A 23,267-nucleotide genomic window follows, 5' to 3' on the forward strand; every position below is an offset into this window, starting at 1 on the left:
TTTTCCAAGGAAAAACATAACTCTAAACTAAAATTCTGCTCAACATAGGGCTAAACTAAAATTCTGCTCAATTTGTGAGCACTATTAAGGGCAATTTAATTCATTAACATTTTATAAATGCTTTTGACCAAGAAAATATAAAAATAAAGAAGTATAATATAATAAATCATAAAATTTTAATATAAAGTTTATTTTCCTACCTAGTGTTGATAAACGGCCCGATTTTTGGGTTGATTTTTATAAATTTTAGACAAAATAATATTTTGCAATCCTGGAGATTTTGCTCTAGATGGCAGAAAGCTTTTGGACCTCTATTTGCCAAATCTCGGGGCTTATATAATATTATTTCGGCTAAAATCTTAATCGGGCCATTTTTAAAACAACACTATTCCTACCAATCCCTTAATGTTTTTTTTGCCCGGCCAAAGAATTTAATAAATCTGTAGCTCTAATTTACTGCGATTACTATATCAGATATTAAATTTAAATTTATTGGTATTCTTTTTAACTTGAATTTTTATTTTTTTTTCTCTCGCAAAATAATAAGAAAATTCTTTGCCAGAAATTTAAGATTTTTTAAAATATGAAAATCAAAAAAAAAACTAAAATTTTGTTTACAATTGCAAATACGAACGAGAAACTTGTGGAATGGAAAAAATATAAAAATAAATTATATATTAGAATATGAACAATTAGAATTTAACGAATTCATTATAATTGCTCTTTCCCAATCTTGGATCTCTGAATCATGAGTATGATTCATCGTTGCGTGATTTTCATGTATATTTTCTCGTTGTGCGTCACTAATATCACAAGCGACATCGTTGGTTTCGACCTCGATATTTATATTTTTCGAAGAAAGTCTTATCTTATCTTCTTTAGCAAATTTTGACAAATAATTGAAATCATCTTCTCTTTGGCTCTGCACACAACAAAACAAATATTTATTTATATATAAGTAAATAATTTTTGGATTTCTTAGCCTGAGGCCAAGAATTAAATTTTATTAAACTATATATATATCTTAATATTGTCCCTCTATAAATAAGAAATATAAGGAACTGTATTTAAATTAAAGTTCTGCAATGCCCGCCCTGCCGCAATTTTTTTTTATTTGGGTGGCCTCGAAAAAAAGTAACGGAATCTGACACAAAATTGTCAGCTATTAAATAAAATGTATTTTATAACTATATTTTATTATTTTTTTTATTTGTTTTAAAATCGAATTTTTGTACATATATATATCCTTAAACATGGTCAGATCTAATTGACAAAAAAAAATTTTAAAAACTCGGAAAGCTATCCGGGCCGGGCCTGAAATTTTTTGCCATTTGCAGCACTCTAAAATTAACTGAGTTCGGTTAATTTTAATTAATATATATGCTTATAATTTTTATTTTTGCTTCTTCTCAGATTAAAACTTTTTAATTAATCAAAAAATCAAGCAAATATTATTTTCAAAAAAAATACCGCGTTACTTAAAGATATTAGATTGTTATTGGGAAATTCTAGTTGAACTCTATACAAACTTTCGGTAGTCTTTTGCAAAATTTCTTTGATATTTGATTCAAACCAAGTTATGTTATCTACCTTTAAAATGTTAAATAAACAATTTTTTTTAAAATTATACATTACATATATACAATCTTAGTATGCGTTTCCACTTTTCTAATAAAACCACCATATTTTTAGTTAAATAATTGATATTAAATATTTCTGGCATTAAATTTTAGGTTATATCACGTGATTTGGGGCGATTCCATACATCGATATTATGTAATATTAACGAAATTAAATATTAAGGAGAAGGACTATTGGTCTGAAGAATTAAATGTGATAGGCCTTAGAATTTTAAACAGAGACTTGACAGACATATGCTTTTTTATACAGATACAGAATCGAAGCCAAATTATGAGGAGGGGTTAATATGAATTCTCGTTTTTTAGCTCATAATCAAATTATATAAAATTAGATAATTTCTTAAATTATAGATGATATACTGTTGGTTATTTTTGGTTATCTTATATTGACACTTTTGTTGTTCGATTGTTAAAAATTTTTAATACAATATTAAGAAAATATAATTTATATAATAATGTAAATGAAAGGTTAAACACCCCCCTTACAAATTACAGGAAATCAGCAGTTATAACATCTGTCTATACTTTTAAAAAAATTAATATAAATATAATTTTTTTGTTTAAATCGTATAAAATTATTAATTACCTTTAAAAGCTCGTAGCAGCTTTTGCGAAATTCGCTATTTGGGCTAAAAAGCACTATATTTTTTATCGATTTCGATATTATGGGTAAACATTCTTCTAATATTTCCTTATATAAAGTTTCATTATAACAAATATACCTTATTATAAAAAAAATGTAAAATAAACATCAATATTTACTTTAGCTTTGGACATTTTCTTCGAGAAAATAAAACCAGACGATATTTTTTTAAATTTTAAATTGAATTCTCAAATAAGATACCGTTTTATGATGATTAAAAAATGACGTAACACATTAAAATATTTTAATGAAAAAAAGATATTTTTCATTTATTTTGTTATTTATAAAATAAAATGATTATTAATTAATTTAATTCTAAAAAAATATCTGGAATGAAATTCTTAGCAAACTGATTGGACAGAAACAGGAATGCAAAAATGCTTTTAGATCCCACGTTTTACGAGAGCATATAGCAGCCATCCATAAATAAACACTTTAACAAATATCTGGAACAAAACTTTTGGCTAACTGATTGGACAGAAAAACAATCTCACCTTTTTAACTTTTCTACTAGAGATATTTATTAATCAGCCATTCATATAAATAAGAATTTTGAGTCAAAGATTTTTATTTCATATACAAATGAAAATCAGCTGGTTTGAATCATAATAACGAAATAAAAATGCTCGAAAATTTTTTTTTTTAAATAAAATAATTAAAATTAAATCATGTAAATAACGCCTGCATACTCCGAGCTGGGGCAAAATAAAATTTGAAAAATCCGGCCCTGGCTTATGGGATAAATTGACCTCTGGATAATTTTATAATTACTTATATATATCTAACCCAGAATATTTTAATTAGCGGAGGGGGGAGAGTGGCTGCTGTGAGAGTAGCCTGGTAAGTGGTAGTGCATCCTGTACACACCTCTAAGTAATTGTCCTTATATTTTCATTAGTTATATTGGTTCCCTAATGTAATTGTAAATACCGAGATAGGACGAAAAGGTATATTTAAAATAAGCATATCAGTTTTTTCAACCTGTGAGCTCGTATTTAAGTGTTCTTTTAAAAATATATATTATTTGCTCACAAAAATATCATCACCATATAGTTCGTTTTATATTTATAAATCGTTATAATTAAATATAACTTTAAATTCATTGTTCACATAATTTTTTGTTTTTTTTTGGAAGAGGACTTCAGCATCGACTAAAAAAAATTAATGACTCGTGGCTAGCTTGCATAACCGCTTTCAGAGGTAATACAATAATCCGCGCAAGAAAATGAGTGAGGTACTCCCATAATAAGCTAATAAGGGGTATATGGTAAGATGCTCGCTAAAAAAACTTCTCCTCCTTTTCCTTTTCAAATCTAATTAAAAATAAAAATGTATCGTTTATCAGGGCTATTGCTTTTGCGCACTAATATAGATCACATGTTTTTTAAAGTCAATTTAATGAGATAATTCTTTGTGGATCTAACTAGAGGTTTTTAACTATTTTGAAACTGAACCAAGCGTTGGAATCTTTTACGTATCGTAATAAATTCTCCATAATATTTTCAAGATGATGTGGCTTCCCTTCTTTTTCATATTTTGATTGGTATACTACCTAGATTCGTATAAGGTCTCTCCTAATATGTTATTGAAAAATTTGGAGAAAATTTGATTCGCCGATTGGTTACCAGAGCATTATGGACTATCAGCGTCTTGACAAAAAATTTCTCCATAACCATACTTACCCCTATAAAAAGTTTCGTTACTGAGTTTATAATTATAATGACCTTAAACATTTTCAGAAATTAATAAAATTATCATATGGGATGAGACGCCAAGACGAGGGCGGATACATAAGTCGCCAAAACGAATGATTGAAGAGATGTAGGCGTCTCTCAATTAATAAAGTGGAAATGTAAGTAATATATTGTAATATTCTATTTATTTTATTAGAAAAAATTAAAATATAAATTTAATTTATAAACAAAAAAAATTTGTAGTATATTTACGAAAGGTAAAAAATTATAATATAAAATGATAGTAAATTTTTAAAAAATATATTGCTAATTGTCACATAATAAATTGCCTTATGTAATAGGGATTCCCCCCAATAAATTCATCCTACTCCCATAATGGCTGCCCCTTACCCCAGTTTAAAATATTTGGAAGAACGTCGCTCCTACTTCCACCGTTTATGTAGTCGCTGATGAACTACTATATTCAATAACCTTAAGAGGTAATGTCGTAAACGATTGAAGTCTAAGGAAGCAAATTTCGGATTTATTTAAAGTTAATGATAGGCCATTACTAGATGATTAAAAAAAATCGCCGCATAAAATACTTTGTCTAGATATACCATTATACTCATATGAACATTAAATTTTTATCTTTATAGGAATGAATACCAAGATTAAATAAAAGGTTGCCTAAATGGACTTCTTGTTGATGCATTCCCTTTGATTGCCGCATCAAGCCGATCTCTCACTAAATATTTGATTACATTGCTAATAATATCCATTGATAAATGTTCATTTTTGTTTCAAGTGTAAAACCTTATCCCAAAAAATATTTTTGTAATTTGACCGATAATTAACTCTTAACCTCTCTTTTGAATAATTACTATAAGCCCCAATATTCAAGTATTATTAATATATTTTTTTATAATTCATATCTAAATTTTTAGAATATATTTTACCAAAACAATCAAATAAAGGAATATCACTTCTTGAAGTTTGTAATACCTTTCAAAGCGAAAAAGGAGAAATAAAATTGATTTTACTTAATATAAAGCATTTTTTAATTGAAAAATTTGGTATCATTTTATTTCTCTTTTTCTCTGTCCCAAATTCAAGCAATTACGTATGTTGTCAGGGACAGATCGCAAGATGACGGAAAACTATATAAAAGATTATATTAAATTACAAGAGGCTCAGGAAGTAAATGAAATACCATAGACCAGGTAAATTACGACTGTTGTTAAACAAACTGAATCGTTTTATGACAAATGGGGCAATAGTAATTCTGGTAATATGTCAATACCCGATGATGAATATTATAATTACATAAATAAAAAAATAGATGAAACATTTAAGGTGGATAATTTGTTAGAGTGGTGGGCGGCTCATCAAAGCGAATTTCCAATTTTAGCAAAATTGGCAAAACGGGTATTGGCAATTCCTGCTTCAAGTGCAAGCTGTGAGCGGAATTTTTCCACTACTGGGAGAATTCTTGAAGAAAGAAGAAGCAATCTTCAACCTGAAAAGGTAGATATGCTTCTCTTTCTTCATAATATTTTGTGAATTTTTAATATCTTTCTTGAGTATAGGGTTTCGTCAATCATGCTGGTTTTTTACTTTGCAAACTGTCAAATATTTATTGCATTTATTATATTTACCGTAATGAAAGTTTTTAATCCAACAATTTTAATAATTTTTTTTTACAATATTATATAATACAATTATCTTCTTTTGTTAAAAATTTATATTATAAAATAAATTATATTAATATTGTGCAATTAGATTATATTTTCAAAATACTATTTAAATTTTTTATACATGCATTTTTTTAAATAGCGATTTATTTTTATTTTATAAATTAAATAATAAATTAAATATAATATATTATATTCTCAAAATATTTTTCATTTTTATAAATTAAATATTAGTTTTATTTTTTTTAAATGCAATATAAAATATAGTATATATGCTCAAAATATTATTACCATTTTTATGAATATTAGTTTTATTTTTATAAATGCAATATAAAATATAGTATATGCTCAAAATATCCATTTTTATAAATAACAGTTTTATAATTTTTATAAATTCAATATAATATTCTCAAAATATTAGCTTTTTACATGTATTTTTTAAATAATAAGCGATAATACTCGCTGAAAAATATGGTAAAATACCTCATAGGTGAATTTTTGTATATACCAGGTCGAATATAATTTTAAAAAATTCCGAGCCGGGCCTGAAATTTTTAAATCCGGGCCGGGCCGGGCCTAAAAAATTTAAAACCGGGCCGGGCCGGGCGGTGTAAATGGTACCTCTGCAGATCTCTGATTTTTATTATGTAAAATTATTTAGCCATTAATTGTAAAAAGCTAAATAAAAACGAGATGAACAGAATAAAATTTAAATAAAGGGCAGGACAAATTTAGTTGAAAAAGTCTTTGTGGATAATACAGATGCCGTGCAGATGTGTAATTTAGATACTTTTTCCAGTTGTTTTTTTTACATTGATTCCATACTTTTATGAATTATAAATTTTTTTAACGGATTATTCTTTTTCAATGGTCACTTATTATAACATTACATATAAGTTATTTTTTTGAATTACATATTATCTGAGCATTCAATTACTTGATTCTTTATTTTTCAATTTTAAAATATAAAAACGTAGAACAAAATATATCTAACATATATAATCTCCATAATCAAAACACGATCGTTTTCATATCTCCCTAATGTATTTAAAATTTAAGGAGACTATATAATTTATTGTTAATTTTTTGCTATCTACGAGAGTCGAACCACAAACCTCCCGTTTCAAAGGCGTATGTTTTGCGCATGCACCAACTTGAATATAATTAAATTTAAAATATTAATTAATAGCTGATATTTTTAAAATTTTGCCGTTTATTACCATAACTAGCTGACGGTGTTGAAGGGTAATTATTTAGTTAGTGTGTATGGTACTAAATATATTTTATTAATAAATTTTATAAAAATATTAAAATTTAGGAGAAAAAGAGGTAAAATTGTTGCAATACATAAGAGTATTAGAAATATCAAAATTTAAATTTGTGATGGAAATCATATTGGATAATTAAAATAGAGATGCTTGAAGATTTTTGAATTTTAAATATGGGCTAGACATTGGCCAAATTTTTTTTTGCAGACATAGCTAGGCCTGATCAAAAAACCAAGGCTCATGAACTTTCTTATTCTGATTGTATTTTTAAATGAGTTATGTCTTTTACATATTTTATTTCAGTTCTTAAATACTATTATGGTCTTGGGCGGGCTTGAGAAAATTTTCTCAACATGATTATTAGCATTAAACTGTTGGGAATTTTTTTATATTAGATATTAGGCATAATATTTATGTGGGTCTCAGGTAAAAGCTAATTTAAATATATTTTTACAAAAATATTATTCACTATTAATCCTAATGAGTTGGTCTTGGTCTGAAGTAGGATTGAGGGGGATTAAAAAGAATAAAAAATGAATATGGTTTTTAGAGATTTACTATCTCCAGGCTTGAGAAAAAAAATTCAATATTATTACGCGTTGGAGGTTTGAGAAAAATTTTTTAAAATTATTATGGATGGGGCTGGGCTGGGCTTGAAAAATATTTTTATGAATTATATTGAACTGGGCTTAGGGAAAATTTTTCAAAATTATTATCAGCTTGAACGCTTGGGAATTCTATTACCAACTATGGATCAGACATTGACCTAAAATTTTTTGCAGGCCTGGGGACCTGTCCTGAAGGGGGGAGGGGGTTATAAAGAATAAAAAGATATTATTTTCAAATAACAGGTAACAACTATCATAAAAGTAGGGAGAAAAACTAACTAATTACCCCTCAACCCCGCCAATCTTGACGGGTTATTAGCTAGTATTCTATATATTTATAATAGAGAATGTTTGAAATAAATATCTTCGAAAACATTTTTTAAGATATTCAATAGATTTATATTTTTTCTCTAATTTATGCTGCTATGTAATCTTCCATAAACTGAGACCTCCCAGATTTAACATATTTTGAGGTCGAGTTAAAGACGCTCTATTGACTGGGTATTTATACTTCTATTAACCAGGTTCACAAAAAATATTAATTTCAAATAAATATTTTAAACATTTATTCTCACTATTAAAAAAATTATTAAAATTTAAATATTTCATTTTAAAAAAAATTTTAATTTAAAAAATTCCTTTAAAAATAATGTGCAAAAATTAACAACCAATTGTTTCGATAATAAATCATTAATCAAAAAAATATCATAAAATAAATAAAATTCAAAATATCATATGATAGATAAATAAATAAAAGATAGCCAATGGTAATCTTAATAAAAAATATTAACCAATCAGAAAAAGAACCAATCCAATATTAATATTTTTTTTTAAAAAATGCATAAAAAAATAACATTAATAAAAAAAAAGAATCAGCAACCAAATATAATATTAAAAATAAAACTTTATAGAAAAAAAAATGATTTATTAAAATATGGTTATGAATCGGTTATCGGTTATATCACAATCTTTTTAAAATATTTTTTGGAATAATGTTTTGAATTTTAGCCTCATAAAACAAAAATGAACATTTTTCGGATATTACTAGCAATGTTGGTCAATTAAATATTAAGAAGTCTGTTTTGAATCGGCAATCGGTCTTATCACAATATTTTAAAAATATTTTTTTAAATAATGCTTAAACTTAAATATATGCATAGAAAACAAAAATGGCATTTTTCCATTGATAATCCCAGCTAGTCACAGGGTAGTGTATAAGTCAATTGTCGGTCAAAATACCATATTTTTGAAATATTTTTTTGGGATAATGTTTTAAATTATAGTCTCATAAAACAAAAAGGAACCTTTTTCAATATTGCTAGCATTGGTCAATTAAATATTTAGTAAGCTGTCAGTTAGGAGTTGGCATTCACCCATATCACAAAATTTAAAAAAATTCTTTAGAATAATACTTAACATAAATATATGTATAGAAAACAACAATAAATATTTTTCAATGGATAAAGATAGAGTTGGTTATGAGTCAGTTATCGGTCAAATCACAATATTTTAAAAATATTTTTTAAAATAATGCTTAACACGTAAATATATGCATAGAAAACAAAAATGGACATTTTTCCATTGATAATCCCAGCTAGTCACAGGGTAGTGTATAAGTCGATTGTCGGTCAAACTACCATATTTTTGAAATATTTTTTTGGGATAATGTTTTAAATTATAGTCTCATAAAACAAAAATGAACCTTTTTCAATATTGCTAGCATTGGTCAATTAAATATTTAGTAAGCTGTCAGTTAGGAGTTGGCATTCACCCATATCACAATATTTTAAAAATATTCTTTAGAATAATACTTAACATAAATATGTGTATAGAAAACAACAATAAATATTTTTTAATGGACAATTTGGAATAATATTTAACAAATAAATATACGCATAGAAAACAAAAAATGAAGATTTTTCAATATGGACAACACCAGCAAAGCAATAAGTAGTCATTGAGCGGGGGAGGATAGGAACAGTTTACATCCAATTTTTCTTGAGGGGGTAAGGGGTAGGCGACTCTAATGGAGGAGGATAATTTTTTTTGGTGGGGGGGATTCTAAATTTTGAGATGAAATAGGACAAAGAATATTACTGTAAAAATTAATACTATTATTATAGACGTATTATTATACAATAATATTACTGATCATCGACCAAATCTAGATTTTTTAGGGGGGTAGTCATACGTTTTTGAGTGGGGTTTGCATCCAGTTAAAATACTGTCATGTAGACGCTGGGGTCGGTTATCGATCAAATCACAGTATTTTTAAAATATTTTTTTGGAATAATGTTTTACACGTAAATATAGTGACATAAAATAAAAATGAACATTTTTCAAAAGATATCACCAGCAATGCAGTGTCTCATCAGCTGGGTTTGAGACGGCAATTTGTCAAATCACAATATTTTAAAAATATTTTTGGGATAATGTTTTACAACGTAAATATAAGCTTTGAAAGCAAAAATGAAGAGATTTCGATTAATAACGCCAGAAAGCGCCTTATAAATTTACGATTATTTTTCGATTCTTAACTTATTTATAAATTAGAAATTCAGAGACACCTATAATTTTTATTTTAAGTTTTCCGAATGTATCTACGCTCAAATATGCAAAAAGTGATAAATATCGGGCTTTATTATATAATATTTTATTTAGCGCCCTCTTTTGGATATATATTTATTAATATTTTAAAAGTTAAAATTATTTTTCAGTTATAATTATTTTATTTCTAACATTTAACTAATGTTTTTATTTCTTACTCTTAACCTACGCTTTTCCAATATATTAAATCTTAATATGTTAATCATACACAGAAATATTTTATAAAATCACTTTTATTAAATCACAAAAAATATAACACTTTACAAATCTATATAAAAATCGATATAATATTCCAATAATCATAAATAATCATGACAGAAATTCATGTTCTTAATTCCATAAATTTTTCGACTGAAGAATAAATATTATTTTTTCAATAAAAGCATATTATAAAAGAATAATAATCTGATTGACATTTCTTGAAAATAAATAAACATTTTTTATTTTTCTCTTTAATTAAACATCTGCAACTATATATATATATATCAACATTAAATCTTATAATATACATATATAATGTCTCAAACTATCTGAATTTTCCTTTATTTTTCTTAATTAATTACCTTCTTAAGAGAGAAATTTACGATAAATTCTTTTCTCTAATTTTTATCAAATCAAAAAATTATAATAATAATGAAAATGAAAATTTTGTATCTAACTATTAACAGAAAAAGAAAATCGATAATAATAATATCATTAATAATCATAATAAATATCTATTTATCGAATAAAATTTATAATAAAATCATATTGACTATTTCTCATTTTACGATAGGCACTCCCCTTGAAAATGTCAAATTCCATCTTATCTAGATTTGCCACTTCCGTCTCCTATTTGTATCCCCGAGATAGCAGTAGTCTCTCCTTCGCAATAATGGCGCCTGTGTCACCCGAATATCACGTACAGATGGCCTCACATATCTCTTTACTTGTCTCCTTGGTCCGTGGCCTGACAAAAGTGGGTTACGCCCTCGTCTAGCTGGAAATGTTTGCACCACGGGTAGAGGCATCTCAGGGACTTGATCCTCGGTTCCTTGCGACCAAAACTTAGCTTTGAAAAAAATAAGGATTCGAATTCCTGTACCTTGTTTTGAAGAAATAAATAAATTACTAAAATTCTTAAACAAATTCAGGACACTATTTCAGGAGAAAAATAGTTTGTGGCCCATAAATTCTAGGAGTTTGATTAAACTAATCCTCAACTTAAATTGATTATGTCTAAAACTATTCTTGAAGATTATAATCTTCCATATTTAAATCAGGAAACAGCTTAGTCAATAATAAATAAGATAATTTCCATACATAAGGTTTTTTTAAACGCTTTTGTGTAATGTTACGAGGAATTCTCTTTATTTCCAAACAAAGAATAATAATTTTAGGGGTTGATTTTTTCGATTAAGTTCATGTTATCAAAATTTCGGTAAATAGAGTTTAAAATTCCTGAACCCGAATTAAACCCTAATATGGCAATCTAGCAGATATTTTTCTCTTAATATAGTACAAAAGTTAAAAATAAAATGTTAAGATCTAGAGATGCCCATTAAGAGAAATGCGATGGTCAAAAAAAATTTTTCACGAGCAAATATATGAGTAACTGTATTTATATTTTACTACCGCTCCCAGGTAAAACTTACCACATTAAGGTAGAACTAGACTTATTTGATACCCATTCATCATCATATCAATATTTGGTGCTGATAAAAATATTCCTGACCTTCGTAGTAATAGCCATCGAGAAGTGGCGCTTGGTTTGTTAATTATTCAATAGTTCTAATTCTATCGATTGATACCTCTAATAACCATATATTTATATACCTTAATAAGGTAAAGAAATAACAACTTAAAATATATTGGTCTGAACCACTGGTCTGTGCTCGTGGTTCGTGCTCATAGCTAGTTTAGTCGATTTTTAGACCCAAACCCACCAGATCTGTGTTATACACAACCAACCAATAAATAACACTTATATAAGTTATCGAGTTTCATAAAATTTAAATTAACCTATTTATGGAGTTCACGACTCAAGTTCAAAACTCAAGTAACAACTTGAGGCCGATTTTTGACTAAAAACTTGACTTGAATCATAGTTAAGCCAATTCGGCTAAGTCGTTTAACAACACTAACACTATATTACACCTTTGCTAATCTCACAAAGTCAATGAGAGCAAGTGGTGGCATATGAATAATGAATACTATCTAAGGTTTGCCAAATAGCTAGGCTTTTTAAATATTTTTTTAGAATGATTGAATTTTGAAGGAATAGGCTAAAGTAGGATACCTAGAGTCAGGGCTAAATACTTAGATAAAAAATTTATTTAAATAATAAAGTACTTTATTATTATCTAAGAGAAGCCATAAGTTTTTCTTCAATGGTTATAGGATATTTAATAAAATTTGTTGGTGTTGTGTATAAAATGATTTTACACATGTTTTAGAAATGTGATTAAAAGTTTCCTGTACAATATAGAATTAAAGATAAAATAGAATTAATAAACACTTTGGTCATTCTCATATAATTAAAAAATTTGCCCCCATGATGATTTTTTATAAAAATAATAATTTGACTAATATGATTTTATGAATTAATAAAATCGCTTTGCACTATGAAAGAAAATTGCTGCAATCGATCCAGCTGATCGGTCGCTGCGATATAGCGGCTAAATCGCAATCGTGCTTCACTATTAATTCAAAATTAAACAAAATGCAATTTATTTATTTTGTAATTGTATGATAATATTTATTGTATGATCAGTGATTACCAAAATTTTTTCGCCCATAAATATATTTTTGTTATAATAGTAACAACTCACATTATTATTGTATAAATTAATAATTAAAATTTTATTGTAAGAAACACACACCAATCGTACAACTTAATAATTAAACTAATATATATTTTTTATATTAATTGAATTTAATTTATGTCTAACACAATTTGTGGAATTAATGCGATGCAAACCCAGTCGTATCTTGTGAATTTTGGCTCCCATTATATCAGTTGACAATGATTCCCAGCCAGGATCGAGATCCAGAAATTTCATACATAGAGAAGCGACAAATGATGTTATAAAAAAAGGATGTTACAATTGTTAATTTAAGGACATGATTGAGCAATGCCACTATCCACCAAAAAAATGAAACCCAACATCCGCTTATCCAACGAAAATAAAATCGATACCCACGTGTCCATGAATTCTAATAACCGGGTATCAACCAAACGTTTCGCTCGGGAGTTCGTAGACAATATGCACAGAGACCCTCCGTGTCTCAACCAAACACCAGGGAGCGTTATCATGTGAAGCCTGTAATCATCGATCAGGGGGAAAAAATGACAAACACTCCAATAGTAACCACAATAGACATGCTCTGGGAAGACCAATTATTACAATTATTGTATTCTATTATATTAGGTAAAATGATTATTGCCTTGAATAAAAAAAATAAATTTTTGTTGAAAATTATTTTTATTTTTTACTTTGTATAATTAGTGTATATCATTATAATATATTTTTAACGTATATTTTGGTTATAATATAATAATCTTGGCATTCTTCTAGCCCATAAAGGGGTGGCATGCCGCGGAACCTCGAAATATTGTTGATTATATAATATAAATTATATATATTAATGACAGTCAAAATTTTTACAAGCTTTTGTTTGAATATTAATAATTAACAAGAATCTTACCCAATGTAAAGATTACGAAATTCCAACCAAAAGAATTAAGACTAAGAAAGTATCAAAGCTTCTTTATCTTGTCGTGTCTACTATCCATTATATAAGTATCATCTCCTCAAATTATCTAGTTGTTTCAATTTTATATCTAAAATTTTTATTTTAAAATAGAATTTAATTATATTTTATTAGCCTTTACAGTTTCATCTACCACCATAAAAAGATATGCAGAAATTTGATAAAATTAACATTTAATAAAAAGGTAACGCAATTTTTTTTTTACAAAAACAAATTTATTTTTATATTACATTATGATACTTCTATACAAAACTTTAATTAACAAAATATAAGTGAGATTACTAAAATTTGAATACTTCTTAAATTTTTGAATATTATACATATCCACAAATGGTATAAAAATTATTCTTAAATATAACTAAATAATATTTTGTATTATTAAATTAAATATCTAATATTTTAACAATCCTGTTTTTTTTGGAGTTCTCCTCGCTGTATTTGAAGTGCGCGGTTGTCGTTAAAAGCTGTTGTCTAATTTGTTATTTATCCATTCTCTGTTAGCTTGTTGGTAGTTTTATTTATTCATTATTATTTGTATTATCATTTTTATTATTATCAATGTATCGGAATAATTTTGAATTGGAATAAATTAGATCGGAATAAATTAGATCGGAATTTTGAAATAATAAGGATTTTAGAATATTTAAAAAATGTTGTATAATGTCAAATTGTTTATTTATAATTATAATAATGTCAATCCAAGAAGAGCTTCTCCTTCCCTAAAGTCTCAAGGAAATTTTTAAATTTGACCTGGTTTATCTTAAATCGAAATATTATCTTTACTATTACTTTTTGTTCATCACTTTTATCCATAAACTAGGATTTGGAAACAACTTTTGTCAAAATATGAATTCATTAACTTATATCAATTATATTTCCAATTATAGATTCTTTCTATATAATTTAAATTTTTTATTCTTGAAAACTTCATTTGTAGGAAATTCTTCCACTTTATTTACATCACCTGTTCTATTAGGAAAGTGTTTGCACTTGCGATGCAAATGAAATTGAGCAATTATATCACAAAATTCTTACAATTTTTAAAATAAAAATTTTAACATTAAAAACATATTCTTCCAATCATAAGAAAAGGATTAAGAAAAGTAACAAGTTGGATGACAGAAATTGCCAAAATAAGTATAGGCAATGGTTTAAATAGGTGTATCTATTTATTTTATATAATATCTTTATTTAGTTCAAATTTTAGTTTATAATGAATTTATTATAGCAGTACATCATTTATAAGTTATTTTTTCTTTGCCTAATAATATTTTCTAATTAAAATATGTTTGATAAATGTTTTAATTAAACATATTTAATTTAAAAATAATTTAAATCGCAGCCTTTATTTTCCATTTTAACATACAATTATTTAACGCCATCTATTATCTAATTATGAGATTTTTGAAAAATAAAACAAAAATACGAAGACTAAAAAATCAGGTTAAGAAATATATTGAGTTAAAAAAAATTAACCCCTTATTCCTTCCACTCAGATTTAGACGAGTTTCCATGTCCTCCCCCACAATGGAAAACACACACAATTTTTATTATAAACGCAGAAATCTCCATCCCGCAAAACTCCCCTTATTGGAAATTTCCCGCCAAAAATCTCCTAAAATTTTAAAATTTTTTCAGCATTAAAATTTTCAACATTTTAACGTTTTTAATTTATAAATAATCATTTTGAAAAAAAGTTGGAAAATAAGGATCGGTTTTTGTTTTCAGTTTATATATTTTTATAAATTAGAATTTTGTCGTTTATTTTCGGATCAATGCATTGACTTCCACTACAAAGTAAGAAATTATAACTTTACGGAGACCATCAAATTTCTCCATCTATTTGAAAATTTGCGTGAGTAATTTAAAAAATTAAGAAAAATACAAAAGCATTTTTTTCTAGCTTATTCAAGAGGTACCGTAAATCCTCTTTAACCAAAATAATATTTTTTTTATATATTTTTATATAATATTTATTTAATCCAAATATTAGTCGGTTATGATTTTATTTTAATAAGGCATCAAATAGGAGCTAATTTTTCTCGTACCTATTTACATTTATTAAATAAAACATGTTTATTTTACCTTATTTTACATCTTTTTTAATTTAAAGATAATTCAAATCGCATTTAATTTTCAATTTTGTTAATAAAATATTTAGCGTCATCTCTTTTATTATATATATTTTTTAAATAATTTTTATGCTAATAATACGAATAACTTTTGAACAAGCAAAGACATGATTACATAAGGAGACCATAACAAAATATTTTTACCCAGGCCCTTTGGCGCTAAATATCTCTCTAGTCTACAGTTGCACGCCATCCATCGTTAAACGTTCTCTTCTTCTCTTAAATCATATTTTATATTAAAAATCCGCAAGGTTCGAACCGTGGAGCGGGAAATTTGTCGGGTCGGGCTCTACAAATTTAATGGCCAGACATGCAAAAAAATTTCTGGTCAGACAATTTATACATAAAATATCAAACATCGTAAATCTCTGATTTTTTGTAATTTTAACAGGTCAGCCTGGTCACTAAAATTTTGATATGTTTTATTTTGATTAATACTATTTGAAAATAAATTACCCTATGCTTATTTCTTTGTATTTTAGGAGCTGTCTATATATTATATCTATAAATAATATACTATATTCACAAAATAATTGGGCAATTTATCTATGATACGATACATTTACAATTGCCCAATACAGATACAAGCACAATTGATTTATAAAAACGTTGTTATAGAAATAGATAACCATAGAGGATAGATATATAAGAAGCCCAAATTGACATTGGAAAAAAAATTGGATATAGATATTAGAAATGTGATGGTCCGGAAAACTGGTGTAAAAAAAAATTTAACAGGCCGCTGGGGACTTTTCGCAAAATTTTAGTGGGATGGTACGGGCTGGTCATTTCGTAAATTTTTCATAAGATGGAATGAGCCCGGGCAAATTTTCTAAAAAACTATAACTGGCTATGTCGCAAAAAATTTGGGCGGGATCTGACCAGACAACTTGTCCCAAATTTTGTGAACCTCTATTTTATTTTATATTATTAATTTTTTTTAAAAAATATCTCGCTTTTTATAATTATTTGTTTAATCTCTGTAAAAGAAAATATTTTGGCTTGTACATATAATTATTAACATCGTACCTTAAACTGCTAACTCTTTCAGTAGTTTATTTATGATGAAGTCAAAGGGAAATTTGAGTTTTGACTTTCCCATAAAAAATTTTCCCAAATTTTTGTATTTCGAAATATTAAAAGAGTAATGGGGAGGGTATCATTAAGTTCCAATTTTCTTTACACCTCCATATTGGTTCTGTGAAAATCATGAAAATGAAAATACGTTTTACATTATTAAAATCATTTAGCAATTGAAAAAAATACCTGTTCTTCTTAATCTCTGACCTTTTTACCTAAGTATTTGAAAACTTTTAAAGTATGGTTTTATTTTAATGTCTTTCTTGTACAAAATTACAGTTATTAAAATATATATCAAAAAAAAATCTTTTTATCATTAAAAAACACATGCTTTTTTAAAAAAATATATATATCATCATTTTATGATAATACATTTCGAATATGTTACTACTACATACAATATTAATTGTAAAAGCAAAAAAAAGGAATTATTATGCCATTAATAAACTATAATCACACTGCAAAAACTAGGATATTTTGTTTACTCTTTCAAGATAAATATATATAGTTGGACCACATTTTTCTGTAATTTTAAACAAATAAATATTTATTTATTTTTTTTTGCAAAAAATTTATATAAATCTTTTTTGAAAAAAAAAGAAGAAAGAGACAAATTCCTTATTCGAAATTCTTTATCATAATTCTCTCATTCCTCTCTGGAAAATTGATTGAAATAATTCAGGGATTAGAAAGTAATAAGTGATGAATATCCGGTCAATTTTTTTGTTTTTAACTTTTCATCTATATGAGGTAACATAAATAAAATAAAAATTTACGTATTAAAAAAACCCGGACAATTAAAAAATATTTTAAATTGTTTATTCATTTTTTTTTTATTCCGCCGGAAATTTAAATATAAAATAAAATAATACAAACCCCTTATACCTTATGTAATTACAACAAAAGAAATGTCGCACGATTGTGTCACAAAAAATATGTATGTATTAAGAAAATAAAATTCAATATTTAACAAATTTTAACGTATATATATTATAGATAAAATAATTTTTTTCTTAATTCTTTGCAACGATTAATTAAAATTTTTTATTTAAAAATAACCTATAGCGCGATACCCTTGATTCTGTTAAAATTCTGGAGAAAAGAGGGAAAAAAAATTATATATTTTGTATATAAAAGAAAAAAAAATTATGAATCCAAGATCCAGTTTAGGAATATTCGTTATATCATTGATCATTCTTTTCTTATCGCTTACAAAATCCATTATCTGCAAGGATAAAAAATTCACAAATCCGAAAACCGATAAAATTCTTTTACGCAACTTGGATGTAAACCGCATTGAAATCGGCAAATGTCGCTCTCATTGTTTGAATCAGGTTAAATAATTTTTGTAAAAAATTTATAACAAAAGATATTACAAGGTTTTTAAGGTACAATTTAGGGTGGAAGTCAAAATTTTATTTTTAAAAAAATATCATTTAATTTATTATTTATGTCGCATAATGTAAAAATGCCTGAATCATTTCGACTTTGAACGCACCTCTTATAGTTTTTTTTGGTGAAAACCCTATTTTAAAACAAAAGTTAGGTTTAAAATATAATGAAAATTAAGGCATTTTATAAAAAATATCATAATTATTATATAAATATATAATAATTATTACTTTTTTTTATTTAGTGTTGTTATAAACAGTCCGATTTTTTTAAAAACGGCTAGATTAAGATTTTAGACAAAAAATAATATTTATGTAAGCCTGAAGATTTTGCTAATATATGGCAGAAATGTTTGGACCTCTATTCGCCATATCTCGAAGCTTAGATAATATCATTTTTGCTAAAAAATTTTAAAAGGGTCTTTTTTTAAAAAAATCGACATCTACTTATATTTATATTATAATATATTTGTTACATAAATATATTTTAGCTTTCTACTAGCATTGGCAACGACTCACATCATGACAATATGATGATGGTAAAAAAAAATTAACTTAACGCTTGTATATTTATATTTATTTTGTTAATTTATAGTGCTGGGATTTTTGTGAAATGTTATATATTCAACCAATATGGAAAAACGTTTGCATAGAATCATCTATTTGTGTAAGAAAATTATATAACCATTTTAATTAAAAAAAAAATTAATCTATATTTTATACATTTTTTCTTTTTTTTATACAGTTTTCTGGTTGCCACACATCTTGTGATTTCGTATCAAAACACACTAAATTAAATCCGTTAAAATTTATCGATGGACGGAATTATAAAAATGGCGCGTTAAAAATTGAATTCGAATCTAAGAAATATTCTCACAATAATTCGCAGTGCCTTCATTGGAATCTTATAGAGGAATCAGCAAAATCCATAGTGTACATCGTGTTTCGGAAAAATTTCCGGAAATGGGAAGAAGTAGAACAGGTTTTTTTTTCTCTTAGTAAATTAAAAAAATTTTTTTTAAAATTAATTTGATTATTTAAAATGGTATCTACATTAGTGTTGTTAAACGGCTAGATTTAACCGATTTTAAAACTAACTTAATGCTTTAGCGAGAAAAATATTGCCCTAAGCTTTGAGATTTTGCTAATAGATGTCCATCTCTTTGTGCTATCTAAAAGCAAAATCTTCAGGCTTGCATAATATTTTTCTGGTAAAATATTATAAGTTAGCCGTTTGTAAAAATCGGCTCATATTTAACCGTTTAACAACACTAATCGAAATTTAACATATTGTTATTTTATTTACTTTTATACTGAGTATAAATATTTTTAAAAAAATCTATTTATGATTAACAGACAACTTTAAATGAGTATTGCGAAAAGGGAGACACAAAGGACACGAATCCCAAGTACTTAGTTGTAGCGGTAACAGAGACCGATATATTAGCCTTGGATATCAATCGTTATAAATTCGATGAAACGTCATTATCTAACGTGATCGAAAATGATGACAACCATTATATCTCAAAATTGATAGATGACAGCTTAAAGATCGAGATATCTACTAAACGTAAGAGAAGTGCGCCTAGAAGATACGAGAACACATTACCGAACACCGATATCAATATAAAATGCCTAAAAAGAAATATAATAATGGAGACATTCGTTATCGTGTTTTTAACGATGTCGCTGATCATTGTAACTTTCTATATTTGGGTATTGGTAAGGCACAAAGAACCGAACGTTAATGTTATAATTTCTCAACCTCCAGTCAATTTTAAAAACGGATTGAACGAATCTACGAAAGAACATATTACGAACGCCCGCAAATTTGTCAAACTAACTCATATTTTAACGCTGAATCTTATTGACAAGATGTCGCTCAAAAATTATGTTAGCAGGTTACGAACTTCTAAATCGACAAAACCTTTTTACGTTTAAAAATAGAAAGAAAACAATATTACACGCGTAAAATTTTAGGTTTATGATATCCCTAAAAAAAATCAGTCATTTTTTAATTTGAAAGTTGAAAAAGCGATTAGAGCTGTAATTCCTAAACTTCATCCGACAAACAAATTAATCCCCCACCATGCACTTCACGTCAAGACAAATCCCAAATGATCTTACTTATAAAAACATTTTTAATTTATTCGCCATTTTTTAATGAATGGGGTTTTAGCGCGAAACAAAATGATGTCGTTTATTTTTGATAAATTATAATTTGTTATTTATTTATAAATATATATTATTTACCAATAAATTATTCACAACAACAAATAATATTTTTTTTAATTGGTTTAAATTTAAGTAATTTTTAGCAAATTTTTCGGAGGTTGCTTAAAAACAAACAAAATAAAAATAAGGTTCTTAAATTATGTTTTGCATTTGTGTATTAGATTTAACAAATATTTAAAAGTTAAAATGAATTTCTCCACTAATTAATAGAGAGTTAAGAAGCAAAAGTAAGATATTATTACATTCTTGCAAGAAAATAAAAATAATGATGGTTTTTGTTACGCTAACTAAACAAGGACAATGTAATAAAAATTAATTGTATAAAAAAACTATTGAGAAATCATATTATAAAAATTAATAATTTTTGCTAAATTTTACTTACATCTCACCCACCTCAATACCTGAAAGAAAAAAACAACTTTAAGAAACAATACAAAATTATATTTTAAAGTATAGTATTTATCATTTTTGTCATTATCATGTTAAAAAAAGACATACAAAATAAGTTTTATTTTATAACAAAAAAAAATAGCCATTCAATTTTTATCATTTACATTTTACATAATATTTTTTAATAAATGGTCAATTTCTATACCCAAAAATTAATAATTTAATTAATTTTTTTTTTAGTATTTGATTTGATAACAATCTGTTAAATTTAACATCTTACTATTAAAATACAAGTATTTGTTGAAGATTCTGTATCTTATAAGTTCTTTCCTTAACCTGATATTTCTCATTCCTATTCGAAAATAAAAACTCAAAAAAAAATAATATTGATTCAAAAATCGCCGCATCATTATCTTTCATCATTCTATTTTATTCTGTTGTCGTCGCTTTGAAAAATTATGCGTATTTAAAAAAAATATTAAATAAAGATAAAGGTAAATTTTATTTTTGGTAAATTATCTAATTTTTATTTTTTTTAAAAAAATATTATTAATTATAAATAAAATAAAATTTAGCATAATGGAAGGATAATCTTTTAATGAAATAAAATTAACTATAGAAATTTTTTTAGAAAAAATTATTGATTTAATTTTAAGTCTAAGTAAGCTTTAGCTCACCTATCGAAAATGAATCCAAAATTTATATACAAATAAAAAAAATTTCAATTATTCGTTAAATTTTAACTAAAATTATCGAATTAGTAGTTGGCTCGATTAAGATCATAGCCAAAAAAAAAATATAAGCCTTGAGATTTGGCAAAGAGATGTCGATATACTTATCTGCAACCTATGAGCATAATCTCCGGGCTTACATATTATTGTTTTGGTTGAATCTTATTCGGTCCGTTGTTAATAATAGACCCAAATCGGACTTTTTAACATAATCTCTGAATTTTACAAATATTGGTAATTTATTTTATTTTTTTAATTTAAAAGACACTGATTTATTATATTTCCCAGCAGCTGCATTATTGAATATATTTTTTTAATATTATGATGGTGACTTTTATAGTGTTGTTAAATGGTTCGATTTTTATAAACGGCTAACCAACTATTTTGGCCAAAAATAAAACACAAGTCTCGAGTTTTTGTTAATAGATGTCCAAACATTTCTATCTTCTATGAGCAAAATTTCCAGGATTTGTCTAATTCTTTACTAAAATATGGGGTTAGCTGTTTTTAAAATTGAGCCGTTTAACACTACAAAAACTAAAATCACAATTACTGTAAGAATGTTTTTAAAATAGTTATTTTTGGATTCTGAATTATCCACCAAAATGTTGGAATATTTTTTTTTGTTCGTTTACTAAAATACCAAATTTTTTCATTCGAAATTTACGATTCAAATACGAATATTTTATCATTCGATATTCTAGAAATCTCTGATCATTCATTATTTGAATAAATTATTTCACATAGGATCTATATCAATTTGCATAGGTGGCGTAAGCTCATATCATTTAGTCGGTGCATCAAAAAAAATTATTTTGCTCAAACATTCTATATTTTTTGGTAAGAACAAAAATAGGGCATGAGGGACTAGAGGTTTTGCAACTGGCGGATGTGTAACCCCTATCCGCGCTTTTTGACGAAAAAATTTAAACATGACTTATGTTAAATATTATTTGGTTGATTTAGTTCCTTTTTTATAACTCAAAAAACTTATAAATAATTATTTTTTTAATAATTTTAAGCCCCCTATTGATCATTCCGTTTGTAAAATATTTAAAGCCCCACCCACCCGCTTGTTTTTCATACCTTTATTTTTTACCCACTTGCATACCTATTATTTGCGCATCCATTCAGAAACTATTGATCATATAACAAAGAATATCCTCAAATGAAATTTTTATCAAATAAATCACATTTAACCATTCATTATGATAAATATAATTAGATAGCCTTGAGGTAAATTTTTTTAATGGGTGAAGCAACCTCTCAATCTTCTCCCCCCTTCTTATCTTACAAAGCCATGTGACTGCTAATTTAAGGTTTTATAAGTATAAACTATATATGAATTATTTTAAAAAAAAAAAAAATTATTTGTAGGGCGACAAAATCTATATTTGATAAATAATATTAAAAGATAAAATA

The 23,267-nt window shown here is 26.0% G+C and overlaps 2 protein-coding genes across 2 annotated transcripts; one reads left to right on the forward strand and one right to left on the reverse strand.

The window, feature by feature from the left end:
- Nucleotides 1-524: 524 nt before the first annotated feature.
- Nucleotides 525-2,504, reverse strand: LOC135932081 (uncharacterized). The gene is made up of 4 exons (XM_065469427.1): nt 2,403-2,504; nt 2,227-2,331; nt 1,471-1,590; nt 525-922 (listed from the first exon to the last, which is right to left on the reverse strand). The coding sequence occupies exons 1-4, from the start codon at nt 2,415-2,417 to the stop codon at nt 671-673; spliced, it is 492 nt and encodes a 163-aa protein (XP_065325499.1). The 5' UTR covers nt 2,418-2,504; the 3' UTR covers nt 525-670.
- Nucleotides 2,505-17,690: 15,186 nt separating this feature from the next.
- LOC135931256 (uncharacterized) lies at nt 17,691-20,769 on the forward strand. Its single transcript, XM_065468230.1, has 5 exons — nt 17,691-18,432; nt 18,981-19,028; nt 19,085-19,156; nt 19,235-19,471; nt 19,846-20,769. The coding sequence occupies exons 1-5, from the start codon at nt 18,247-18,249 to the stop codon at nt 20,428-20,430; spliced, it is 1,128 nt and encodes a 375-aa protein (XP_065324302.1). The 5' UTR covers nt 17,691-18,246; the 3' UTR covers nt 20,431-20,769.
- The last annotated feature ends 2,498 nt before the right edge of the window (nt 20,770-23,267 follow it).

Source organism: Gordionus sp. m RMFG-2023, chromosome 1, assembly GCF_954871325.1.
Source record: "Gordionus sp. m RMFG-2023 chromosome 1, tfGorSpeb1-WG-v2, whole genome shotgun sequence".
Taxonomy (NCBI): Eukaryota; Metazoa; Nematomorpha; class Gordioida; order Chordodea; family Parachordodidae; genus Gordionus; species Gordionus sp. m RMFG-2023.